Source organism: Pteropus alecto, unplaced genomic scaffold, assembly GCF_000325575.1.
Source record: "Pteropus alecto unplaced genomic scaffold, ASM32557v1 scaffold160, whole genome shotgun sequence".
Lineage (NCBI taxonomy): Eukaryota > Metazoa > Chordata > Mammalia > Chiroptera > Pteropodidae > Pteropus > Pteropus alecto.
The window spans coordinates 337,069-350,300 of NW_006429864.1; the positions used below are offsets into that span (position 1 = coordinate 337,069).

Below are 13,232 nucleotides of genomic sequence, written 5' to 3' on the forward strand. Positions count from 1 at the left end.
GGAAAGAGCAGTAAGTCTTACTGGGGGAAGTACCAAGGCTGACTGTACCGAGGCTTACTGGGGGGAGAGGAAGTACCAAGGCTTAGTGGGAGAAAGAGCCCACATACCACAAGTGAGCCCACCTGAACTCAGATTCTGAGTGCATGCTGGGATTAAAATGAGGCAATCAACATGCATTAAGAACCAGTCTGTGGGTTCTCTGAAAAACCATCATCCAATGAAGTATTACCAGCTCCAAGATCCTTTCCATAATATTATGTTCACTTTCTCTAACAAATAATCATGATTATAATCATATCTACCCTTGATTTTTTTATCGTCTTATAAATAAATCAGAAAAGATGGTTTGCTTTTGGCACAGGTGTTGCTCTGAACACAAGATACCCTCCACATACACACATGAATCAGTTCCCTCCCCCATTCTTGATGAACAGGACTGTGGGCATGTGGTTGGGCAAGTCTGTGGTGTCCCATATCTCCTGTCATCAGAGAGAGAGGCAGGTGCCACGGAATGCGCAAAGCCCACCAACCACCTGAAGACCAGGCAGGAAGGTATGGGTTCCTAGAGAAAGGGCCACATGCCAGATTTTCTAAAGCACAATCAAGGCACTACTTTTCTGACCTAAGTCAGCTCCCCCAGATCAGCAGGCCTGTCTGACTTGGAAAACACTAGGCATAGCACCAGTGCCGAGAGGTAAGAGGACACCCAGGGGTCCATCCAAGATGCTGCATGCGCTGGTACACCTCCCACCACCACCAATCACTAGGGACCTCAGCCCGGGGGTGCTTCTCATGGGTGGGTTCTCCTCTCCACCCCTGCTGTGTCTAGCCTCAGGCCTCTTGAACACTCCAGAGGCCAGAGCCTCCAGCTGGCCTCCCTGCCTCTAGTCCTGTCCCCAGGATTACCAAAGGGGCTGCTCTAGAATGAACTCTGACCCCACCCTGCCCTGCCAATCCCTGCTCCTCAGCCTGGCACACAGAGCCCCTGTTGCCCTTAGCACCACAACCCAACCTCCTGGAACTCCACTTGGACCTCTCAGGACACTAAACCATTTAAAGTCTCCTCAAGCACATGAATGTCCTTTTAAAGAAGTTCAGTACTGAGAGTGCTTTATGCCTGTCTTTTCAGTTTAGGAAGCAGAGGCTCCAGAAGAGTAACTTCCCAAAGACACAGCACATTGTGGGGGAGTCCCACATAGGAACAGGCCTCCCTGCCTCCACAGTCTTCCCTGTGCCCAGGGCTTCCCTAGTGACTTGGGGCCAGATCATTCTTTGTGGCGGGTCCTGGGCACCGCAGGGTGTTGAGTTTGAGTAGCAATCCTGACCTCCACCCACTAATGCCAACAGCATCAGACCCAGGGACAACCAAAACTATCTCCAGACATTGCTCACTGTCCCCTAGAAGCAGAATTGCCCTACCCAGCATGCCAGGCTGCCTCTGGTCACACTGTGGCCTGCCCAGCCTTCTCAACTCATAGTCTGCCACCCATTTCTTTACTTTGGAGGACACTCCCAGGGGCACCTCCTCTAGGAAGCCTTCCCTGCTTGCCCTGCACCCCTTTGTTCAGGTGGGTGAAGTGCCTCTCTTTACTCCTGTCCTACCTGGGCAGAACTGTGATTATCAAGGAGTCGGTGGGGGTGGGGGACCACCATGGAAGAGTGGTGGCTCTGGGGACCACCCAGGACTTCATTCCCTTCTCTGTGCAACCCTGAACAACTTACCAGCTACTCTGAAGGCCCCCCGTTTCCTCGCCTGGAAAACGGGGGTGACACCATCCAGAATAGTTGGGTGCAAATACTCAATGACTTCATTCATGCAAAGCACCAGAAAGGGCCTGGTACATACTAAGTCCTCGATAAATAAATATAATCTTAACCATCATTTATTCATTTGACTTCCTGGACTGTCTAATTTCATCCCCATCTTCTCAGTGCTCAGCACAAGGCCTGGCCCAGAGGCAGAGCCCACAGGGGGCTGGGGCAGAGGAGTCACATCAATCCCACCTAGACACAACAACTGTCCCATGAGTCCAGAGCAGGGAACTCAGCACAGACACAGTCATGTAGAACCAGGCTTTGTGCACAGAGCAAACCCCAGGGCCATAACACAACCCCTAGTAGAGAGAAAAGTCTGGGATAGAAAACTATACCTATAAAATTTATATTTTTATTTGGGGCAAAATTGAGGCTTTTTTAGAAGAGGAAATGCATTAAATTTTTTCTAAACTGGCAGAATTAAAAGTACCTTACCTGAAGGCCAAAAAAAAAAAAAATTAAAAAATTAAAAACAGAACAGAAATATAGACATAAGCTACCACACTTCTCCCTGAAAGTACAATAGAGACAGGGAGGTCCCAGGTCTGGGTTCGAGTCCCAGCTCCACCTGTCCCTGGGCCCCGGGGCTGCCTTCTCATATGTGCAATGGGCCATAACATCTTCCCACAGGCTGGGGAGCATTTGTGAGCTGCACCCCTCAGGCCCTGAGCCAGTCTGGCTGCAGCAAGCGCTCCATCCACATTGGCTCTTACGAAGGCCCCTGATGGAGCACACCTATGCATAAAGCCTAGCAAGTGGGAAGCGAGCTCAGGGTCTGGCAGAATTTAGTGGCCTTGCAAGAGGTAAGAGAACCACTTACCCTGCCCAGGACGTCAAGAGGCAGCTTTGAGTTCATGAGAACTGGCTTGACTTTGTCTCCAGAGAGCAAGCCATTTATGGGTAAAAGGCTTTCGAAAATTCCATCGAATTTTGCCTTTTCTTCCACCTAGTTGGAAAGAAATAGCCTGAATAAAAAAGTGGGCCTGTAGGAAAATCCAAAGCAAGCTCCAGCTGGAAATGCGAGGACCCACTTGTGGCCTCACCTAACTGCACAGGACAGTCGAGTGAATTTATGCCCTAAAGCAGCAGTCCCCAATCTTTTCAGCACCAGGGAATGGTGCTCCTATGAGAGGCTAATGCCTGATGATCTGAGGTAGAGTTGAGGCGGTGATGCTAGCACTGGGGAGCGGCTGCAAATACAGATGAAGCTTCACTGGTCTGCCTGCCGCTCACCTCCTGCTGTGTAGCCCAGTTCCTAACAGGCCACGGACTGGTACTGGTATGCGGCCCCAGGGGTTGAGGACCCCTGTCTTAAAAAAAACCATTCTCTGGTACCCATGGATCTGGCAGCCACGGTCAATAGGGGAGAGAGACCTGGCCCCAGAGGCTACTTGGGAGACAAAAGCTACTCCAGACAAAGAACTAAATCTGGGTATCACTCTACTGAACAAAAGAATCAAATATAAAAATAAACCAAAGACTTAGCAACTAATTATCCAGATCAGATTTAAGCTGGTAAGTCCTCTGTGTCTAATAGTAAAAGAATAAATAATAAAAGTTCTTCATGAACAGGGTGAAGGCCTGGGCAGGACTTGCAGAGCAGCGGCTACTGTCATTCTGAAATATGATACAGGCAGTGTGTAAAGGGGGCTGTTGGTGAGGAGGATACGGATGGGGGTCTTTCAACCTTCTATGGAAACAGAGACCAAAGCTAGTGGAACCAGGGGACAGCAGATCTCTCACCACCCACTCTGACCACAAGCTAGAGCCACTGGGGACCTTAGGAAAACACCCTCAATAAGTGTCCACCAATGGAGACAGAAGCAAAATGTGGTCTATCCATACAATGGAGTATCACTGGATCTTAAAGAGGAAGGAAATTCTGACACATGCTGTAGCATGGATGAGCCTGGAGAACACTATCCTGAGTGAAAGAAGCCTGACACCATGGACAAACACTGCATGACTCAGCTTGAGATCCCTTGAGTGGTAAAACTCAGAGACAGGAAGTATTACGGTGGGTGCCAGGGGCTAGAAGAGGGGGATGGGGAGTTCATGTTTAATGGGGACAGAGTTTCAGTTGAGAAGTTCAAGTTCCGGAGATGGACGGTGGTGATGGTTATACAACAATGTGAATCTACTTAATGCTACTGAACTATACACTTAAAAATGGTTAAGATGGTGTGCTTTATGTTATGTGTATTTTAGCACAATTTAAAAAAAAAGGACAGAAACAAGAAGGCAATCAGATAGTGCATGCACAAGTCACCGTGAGCGCTAAGAAGGCAAACACCCTACGTCTGCTTTGAGCATCTGGGCTTTGGTCAGGCTTGCTGACTTGGTGCTTCGAGAAGTCCAGAAACTTTCACAATAAACAAGAACGCTTGGCACTTCAGGTTTGTTTGTCACTGTTTCTCTGAATGGAATCTCTCTTGAAAACAGTGTACCCTATCCCAGCACCACTGCTGCCCTCTGAGGCCTCACAGGCTCTTCAGCCGCCAGCCCTCCCTCTGAGGCCTCTGCACGGGCCCTGCCAGAGAGGGGCCAGAACGGTTCAAGGAATAAGATCTCTTTGCTGCCATTTTTCATGACAAAGCAGCCCTTTTTCAAAGTAGGCACCATGCAACCAGACGACAAAGTCCTTTGCTATTGTAATCACTACTGGGAAACCACGTGATTGTTCAAGGAGGTGACTTCGCGATTCCTTGGTCACAGGCGCCTCCTCCTGCACCTGTTCCTGCACAGACCCATCCCCGTCCAAACCCTCTGAGCAGAGAACAACCAACTGCATAAAACAGGGCAGAGCTCCTGTGCTGAAAGCAGCTCTTCAAAAACCAACGAGAGCATCAGAAAGGGAAGAAAAATGCGTACACTAGCTGGAAATGAGAGAAAGAGCTGCAAAGGCATGCTGGAGGTCCTCATGCTTGCAAGTTCTCACAATATCCCCTCTGTTCTGATTAACCAATCCAAGCAGCAGAAATCACAGAACATGACCTAGAAATGCAAGATTTAAACTGTAAAATTTTCAGAATACAACACCTGAAATTGTCTTCTTAGGCAACTCTCAGTTATAGGAAAAGGCCATAGCTGTTTCAAAGACTTTCATTAGGAAAAGTATTTCATCTGAATTCTGTAGCACACTTACTCTGAAACAGTAGGTAATATAATCGTTCTGTGAAATATTTGGAACATCATAAATGGCTAAAACCACTGCACGTGAAGGACAGTTGAGGGGTGCCACCCTGTCACTTACCCTCACAGCCCAAAGGGCCTCTGCCGAAGGCGGTGTGACCATCAAAGGGCTGCTGGTGTCATGCTGGAAAAAAAAAAGAGAAACATTCCGCTATGGCTGGGACAGAATTAAATTACAGGAGAATGTGTTTATGGAAAGGATATACATTTTAAAGTGCTTTCAAAATGGGGGAAGACCTCAACAAGTTAAACACGGAATGACCACAGGATCCAGCAATTCCACTCCTAGATATGTACCTAAAAGAAGTGAAAACAGGTGTGCGAACAAATCCCTGTACGTGAATTATTATGTCCACCAGATGAACGTATTAAACAAAATGGGGGCAGGGGGCATACAATACAATCTTCTTCAGCCATGAAAAGGAATGAAGTGCTGACACACGCAGCAATGTGGAGGAACCCTGGCAACACTATGCTGAGTGAAAGAAGCCAGATGTATATAATTCCACGAAATGTCCAGAAAGAGCGAATCCAGAGATAGAATGCAGATTAGTGGCTGCCAAGGGCTAGAGGAGGGGGAAATGGGGAGTGATTACTTAATGAGTACAGAGCTTCCTTTTGGGGTGATGAAAATGTTCTAGAACTAGACAGAGGTAATGGTTGCACAATTTCGTGAATGCACTAATGTCACTAAATTTTCATTTTAAATGGTTAATTTTAGGTTATGTGAATTTCATCTCAATAAGAGAAAACGTGGAAAGAGACTGAGAGAAAGACAAGTAGATGGGTGACATTAGAAGGTGAACTTGAAGGATTTTGGCACTTACGAATTTAGGCGGTGGCATGTTCAAATTCAGATTGCTCAAGGTAACTTCATGGCCACTCTGTGCACAGGCCACTAGTCTCAGTGCAACATAGAAACCCTGCAAATCCAAAAGGGGAAGGTGTAAACCCCACCCAGCCCATAGCCACAGAGGAAGAGCTGTCTGTGGCATCAGGCTTCAGGTGAAGAGATATTTCAGTTCACTTCATCAAGGAAGACTGTATGTGTGAAGGTCGCTTACAGTGTCAAGTTGAACTGGTCTTACCTTGGGAACATTATTTAAATGAATATGCTAAAATGGACTTAGCCTATTGCATTCTGAATGCTGTAAAATTTTAAATAAATATATTTTCAAAAATAATGAGCCCCCAAAACTTAGGAAATGCTCGACTGTCTAAGTAGCTGGCTTAACATGTTTCAGACTATGAATTATGGTTCATATAAGTGACTTTTTAAAAATGGTTTGGAATACACACAGCTTTTACGAATTTACACTCTGGATTCACTTAGTTCCCCTTGGCCTTGCTGAACAGAGCATCCCCGCCCACCCCCCACACCTCCACCCCTTGAAGCCCGACATGGACATCACCTCCCACGCAGGGACAGAGGACCTGAATCAGGCCATCAGCAGCCTTGGCTCCTCCCAGCCCACCTCCTAACCCTGAACCGGTCATATCACAGGCTTAGCGGACTCACGCAGCATCACCTAATTTTTTTAATTGTTCAACTGGTCCAAGAATATGGAATGTTTTAAAGCTATAAACAGTCATGGTTTTAAAAATGTCTTCTAAGAGATAAGCAATAGATCAGCCTTCCTCAAGCTGATATCCAAAGGACTCCCATGTAAAGTGAGAGAAAAGGGGACATAAGTAAGTTTAGGGGGACTGTATTAGGCAAAGTTAACAGATTTCTTTCCCAGAAGGATCCTCAGAACCTGATACAGGTGGATACATAGCGTGAATCTCAAGGAAGGAAGGAAGGAACAGTGGATCGCAGATCATGGGACACTAGGAACAACATCCCTTGGAATTTAGTTTGGGGAAAAGCTGAACTAAATTAAAATATGACCATTTAAAATCACTTGTAGGTACTATAAATTTTCATTTATAGAACATTCTCGAAATAACAAAATTGTAATGGAGAAGAAACCAGTGGTTGCCAAGGGATGGGATGTGGGATTCTCTGAGGTGCTGGGGTAGGTCTGTGCCCCAACTATGGTTGTGGTTACATGAGTCTATGCAAGTGATAAAATGACATAGAACTACACACACCAAAAAAAAACCCAAAGAAGTGCACAAAAAACTTGTCAGCTCTAAGACCTCTGGTTCAGTGCCGCCACTGGCTCTGAGCATCATGCTATGTTGAAGTAAGCTACTCTCCCTGGGGAAGCTGAAGGAGGAGACACGGAAACTCTGAACTATTTCTGCAACTTCTGTGAGAATCTGAAGTTATTTCAAAATAAAATGTTCTGAAACATTTTAATCACTTGTAAGTACACAAATATGAAAGGATACACTAATCATGAGAGATGGCTCCAAGTGTTCAAACAAAGACCTTTATTTCAAAAGGGAACCTTCCTGTTTTAACAATTTGATGGCCACACTTTTGTCTAGTGACATGTGTCAGTGGCATGAACAGGAAGGAAGTGGAAAGGTAGCAGGCCTGGGGGATCTGGCTCAGCCCCCTCACTTGCTCTGAGCATACGTGTATATACCTGTTTGTCCAAGAACCCTTTACCTTCTGGATCAGCCAAGTCCCATATCTGTAGAAACACAAAAATGCTCATGAGTGCAACCAGTAATCATTACCCATTTATTCATAAAACAGGAGCCATCACTGCTGTATGTGGGCCTTAAGGGTAGGCCAAAGCAATTCCCATCCACACCCCCCAACTCAGAGTAGGTGAATGCCTTCCTTTCCTCCAGGGCACAGGGCCAGTCCATAGCAGAGCCCCAAAAACACCAAGGTCCTAAGAACACTCAGGGCAACATAAATCCACAAACTATCAAGACCCCTACAGCGCTCCAGGCCTCTTTTCTGCTACCCAAGCATCAGGTGGTAGTTACCATCGGAGCATGTGGACCCACGAAGTACAGCCTTGGGAGGCTGGCAGCGGCCTGCCCACTCCCCAGGAGGTCCATCTACATGAAGAGGAGTCTACACAGGGCAGCCCTCACCTGCCAGGGGGTCCCCTGAGGGCAGACACAGAAATCACTTTTGGTCTTGACATACCTTCCCAAGGATAATGTCTGAGAGCCCAGACTTCTTTAGAAAAAGTGCAGCTTCACTGGCCCCAACTCGTCCTGTATACGCCGGGTCTACCTGCAAGGAGGAGTGATGACACTGAGATGAGGCTTCAGGAACAGAGCAGCAGGTAAGACAGCACCTACCACACTGATGGGCTGATCTTAATCCAGAGAACAGAAGGGACCAAAGGCTGCATGGGACTTCAATTCAGAGCTGTGCTTTCCAGGTCACTTGCTCTCTAGTTCCATCCAAAAAGATACCAGTGAAACTAACCTGCTTATAATAAGATTCATATAATGGGTTTCCAGTGGGAATCTGTAAACAAAAACACAGATATTAGTCAAAAGTGGACATACTCCCTCTAAAAAAAGGGGGCATCTCCTCAATTCTGTCATTATCGAAACAAACGATAGTGAAAAATCAAGTTATGCACTTTAAACATCCTCTACACACAAACTGCAGATTAGTTGCAGATTTAGAAAAAAGAAACACTAATGTTCTTTAAGAAGTCCCAATTCCCACGCCAACACGGTTGTCCAGGCAGGAGTGACAGCGCAGAGTCAATTTCCATGCACTGAACGATGGGAGTCAACATGTCTGGGAGCTCAGAGGAGAAAGGCACGCTTATCCTTGGAGATCATTGTCTGGCTCCAGAATCAGAACAGGAGACTCTGCGCGTCATCATGAATCACCAGACATACAAGCTTCAGACCGGTTTCTCTGCCATAGGTCTCATCCCCACCTGCCACCAGGACTGTACAGAAATACACACCAACCTGCCTTCGTAGGGAGAGAGCTGGCCAGTGACCACTCTCGCTGTGATAGGCAGGAAGTTCAAAGTCCTCTGCTGAGCACAAGATACTCTGCATTCCGGCCATCGGATCCCCAAGACATTGCTATTAACTGCCTGGGCCAGTATCATGTGGCAAGCTGAGGGTATGCCTGGTTGGCAGCCAAGCCTTCATACTTCCCACCACGTCCAGGATCTCTCTTCCAGCAAGTTCTCCCCACTGGGGGACAACAGGGCACCCAGGAGAGATGGCAGTGGGAAGGAATTAAGCAACCACTAAGATGTGGACTACAAAGGCAGACATGTATTGGTGGTTTACTGCATAAAGGGAGGAAAGCAGTATGCAAACCTGCTGTTGATTCAGTGAGCAAAGAAAAGTGAAGACAACATCATTACGTGTATAATCATATAGAAGAACAGGTGTGAACACAGCTAAAGAGAAGAAAGTGGGAAAGATGAGGACTGGATGCGGCACGGGATTACAGTGCTTATTAAAAAGTCTTTGAATGCTGTTGTGTGGTTTTTTTCATAATGAATAAGAGTAGGGGGAGGTGGGTTCCGTCCAGTTGCAATCTCTGGATTTGAATCAGCCCAATACTTGCATATACTGTGCCATAAAGAGTCATTTCAGGTTAAAAATAATGCCCAGATAAAGGTTAGCTTCTCTGGGGGACGCCAGCACCTGCCAACATATAAAGAAGCGGAAGTACCGAGAACAATACCAAGACAGAGTGAAAACAGAAGGGAAAGAGCACAGAGATCTAAAAGGGGAGAGGAAAGTCAAAACACAAAGAAAAAGGGGAAGAGAAAGAGAGAATCCTAAAAAGGCAGAAAACACTAAACAAAACAAAAAAAACTAAGAAAGGCTGGAAGGTGAGCAGTACTGGCTTGAGAAAGGAAAGGCGATGACACCAATGGGGATTGAGAGGTAAGTGTGCTGCTGCTGCAGCTCCCTGGCCAGCTGATCTGCCTGCCTGGAGCCTTGGCCTGACACCATCGCTGGGGGAAGCCGTTACCCTTAGCTCCTTATCACACGCCCACATGACCTGGATTTAAAACTCCACATGCTTTCGAAACACATCTCCCCAGAGGAGTAAGGCTGAGGGAGGAAACAAAGTCAAGCAGGCTGTTTGTCATCTGTCAGTCAAGGTGACAGTGGCAGGCCCAGACAGCATATCATGTGCCACTGAGTCACTGGAGTGGAATGCATAGACTCCAGAGGCCCCCATTTTGATGACAAAGGTCTCTTTCCTGCCAACAATCAGGGAGGTGCAGGTCTGAAATACATTTCCTCTGGGTTTTTTTAAAAATCTCGTATCAGGCAAGAAAGGCTTCCAAGCTACTGAGTCCAGTGAAAAAAGTTCCAGTAATTGGGGCAGAGTTAACAACTACCTAAAACTTTCCAAATGTTTCTGAGCTACAAGATCCACAATCAAGAGAAACAAGACCCTGAATAGTCCATAAAAGCATATGAAGCACCAGAACCAAAGCTCCATCCGTGTGTGCTGAGGGCTCACCCCATCGACAGTCTAGGGCCAGGTGTCAATCCCAAATCATCTCAACTAACAGAAAACCAGCATGTGCCTCCACCACTCTAACTACAGGAATCAATTTCAGTAAAATGAGATGATAAGGTAGTTAGAGGGATGGATTTAATTACACATGCTTCACCTACTGCAAAAGCAGAAGGGGGAAAAAGAAGGGAAAATACCAGAACTAATTGGTACTTCCTCTTATCACACCACTTCCTCAAAGGGATGATGGAGTCACATCTGCAAGCTGCCCGAAATGTCAATGTGACAGAGCAGAAGACGCACACTGCTAATGCCATGAATCCCCTAACGATGGGCAGTCTGTGTGGCCAGCTCCTGCACAGAGATCTCAGTCACAACCACCTGGCCAGTGTGGGCAGCTACTCCCAGAGGGAGTGTAGCAGATGCTGGGACAAAGCCCTCTGAGCTGCCTGCCCGTGTCTGACCCCAAGGCAAGCCCAAGGCCAAGCCAGGGCAAAGGCAAAAACAGAATGGGCCAGGGGACAAGGCTTTCAGTGTAAGTGGCTACAGAGGGCCAGATGATGGTTTCAAGATTGGAAGCAAGATAGAGCTGGCCCAGGATGGCATTCTCCTCCACCAGCCCATTGTACTAAAATGCCATCTTTGATAGCATCTGAATTAATGAGATTCAATAAATTTTGATTCAACCTTTTAGTTGCTCTTCGTGTCTCAAAATACTAGCAGAGATAACGTGAAAAGTTCCTGTAGCCTCTTCACTCTATCCTCCAGCCCATACAGAGTTTACAAGTAGGGGGACAGGAAGGGGAAACACTGGAGGACAAGTTCACATTCTTCTGTTGGGAGGGCTTTAAAACATCACAGTTATGTGAATGCCTGCAACTTTAATGCTGGAGAAAACCAGCTTGAGATGAAAGACACAACAGAACCACTTTAGAGGGGAGATCCTCTGAGGATTGGGCTTCTAGCCACTCCTAATCCCACCAGGACTGAGTTCACCCAGCTCTGATCCCTGCTTTCGTCCAGGGCAGGACTCCTAAATTATTATGCCTGGAAGAGAATTCCCAGTCTGCTGGAAGTATGCTCTCTCATGCAAAACAAAGCAATGATCACTGACCTTGCTCAGTTCAAAATGACATTTTTAAAAGCAAATTTGTTTTTATTGTTAAACTTTTAGAAGAGTATCTATAATTCCTTGTTCTGATAAATAGTAGATCACATTTATTGAGTGCTCACGGTTTTCTATCTAGTATCTCTCTTAATCCTCCCAACAACGCTATCGGCAGGTAGCACTGTAGCCCCCAACTTATACATGGGAGACTAAGGTTACCCAGGGTCACAGAGCCAGTAAGTGATGGAGCCATAAGAACACCCAGGCTATGTGGCCCTAAGTTACTGTGCCCCCTGCAAAAACAGCCCATGTATGACAGTGCTGGGCCACGGCACAGCCTCCCATGCATGCATGCCTGGGAAAATGCACACGTGATCATGTGATGGTACAATTTATTCCACAGACATCAAAGTGCAAGACTCGACTTGAACATATATACTGACTCCAAATGGATCACAGACTTAACTGTAAAACTATAAAAATTTTAGGAAAAAATATGGAAGATATTCAAGATCAGGGGCTAGGCAGACAGTTCTTAACACCAAAAGCCTGATTCATAGGAGGAAAAAAATCAATAAACTGGATCTCATCAAAATTTAAAATGTTTGCTCTATGAAAGATCCTGATAAGAGGATGAAAAGATAAGCCATGGATGGGGATGAAATACTTGCAAATCACATGTCTGACAAAGGACTAGTATCTAGAACATATAAAGAATTCTCAAAACTCAACAGCAAAAATGCAAACAGTCCATCCAATGAGAACATGGGCTAGACATTAAGGGATATTTCACCAAAGATGGTATACAAATGGCAAATAAGCAAATGAAAAGATAACCAACATATTGTTAGCCATCAAGGAAATGCAACCTAAAACCACAGCGAAATGCCACCACACACCGATCAGAATGGCTAAAATAGCAACATCTGTGAATAGGCAAAGACATTCAATCACTTGTATATTGCTGGAGGTAATGTAAAAAGGTACAGTTACTCTGAAACACAACATGGCAGTTTCTAAAAAAAAAAAAAACTAAATACACAACTATCACATGACCCAGTAACTGTCTTGGGTATTCACCTGAAGAAATGAAGACCTGAGTTCACATAATATCCTGTACTCAAATGTTTAGTGCAGCTTTATTCATCAACTAGAAATGAAGACCTGGATTCACATAATATCCTGTACTCTAACTAGAAACACCCAGATGTCCTTCAGTGGGTGACTGGTTAAATAAACTGTGGTCCCATGGAATACTACTTGGCAGTGAAAAAGAACAAACTGCTGATACATGCAACAACCTGGAAGAATCTCCAGAGGATTATGCTGAGTGAAAAGGCCAATCTCCAAAGATTATATTCTAATGATTCCATTATATAACATGCTCAAATGATAGAAATGAACAGATTAATGGTTGCCAGGGGTTAAGGAAAGGGTAGGTAGGGAGAGAAGTGGAGGTGGCTATAAAAAGGCAACAGTCCCTGTGGGGACAGAACTGTTCTGCATCTGGCTGTAGCAACATCCATGTTTTGGTTGTAATGGTGTACTATAGATCTGCAAGATGTTACCACTGGAGGAAAGTGAGTAAACAATACATAGGATGGGGTGCTCCAGTTAAGATGGCGGAGTAGGTAAACACTGTGTTTGCCTCCTCACAACTACATCAAAATTACAAATAAACTACAAAATAGCCATTATTGGAAGTTGCCTGAAGTCTAGCTGAACAGAAGTCCTACAACTGGA

General features: G+C 45.8%; 1 protein-coding gene across 11 annotated transcripts in view; it reads right to left on the reverse strand.

Moving 5' to 3' along the window:
- The window catches only part of EPS15L1 (epidermal growth factor receptor pathway substrate 15 like 1), an 89,138-nt gene that overhangs the window by 58,275 nt on the left and 17,631 nt on the right, over positions 1-13,232 (reverse strand). For 10 of the 11 annotated variants that reach the window (XR_003044986.1, XM_006904250.3, XM_006904249.3 and 7 more), the window contains exons 2-7: positions 8,351-8,392; positions 8,063-8,152; positions 7,545-7,592; positions 5,835-5,930; positions 5,069-5,131; positions 2,635-2,761 (exon numbers count right to left, since the gene is read on the reverse strand). Coding sequence is in view for 10 of the 11 variants with exons in the window: in XM_006904250.3 (XP_006904312.1) it covers positions 2,635-2,761; positions 5,069-5,131; positions 5,835-5,930; positions 7,545-7,592; positions 8,063-8,152; positions 8,351-8,392 (466 nt within the window). In the remaining variant the exon portion in view is untranslated. Of the gene's footprint in view, positions 1-2,634; positions 2,762-5,067; positions 5,132-5,834; positions 5,931-7,544; positions 7,593-8,062; positions 8,153-8,350; positions 8,393-13,232 lie in introns of all 11 variants that reach the window. The other variant, XM_025043726.1, reaches the window with a different exon arrangement.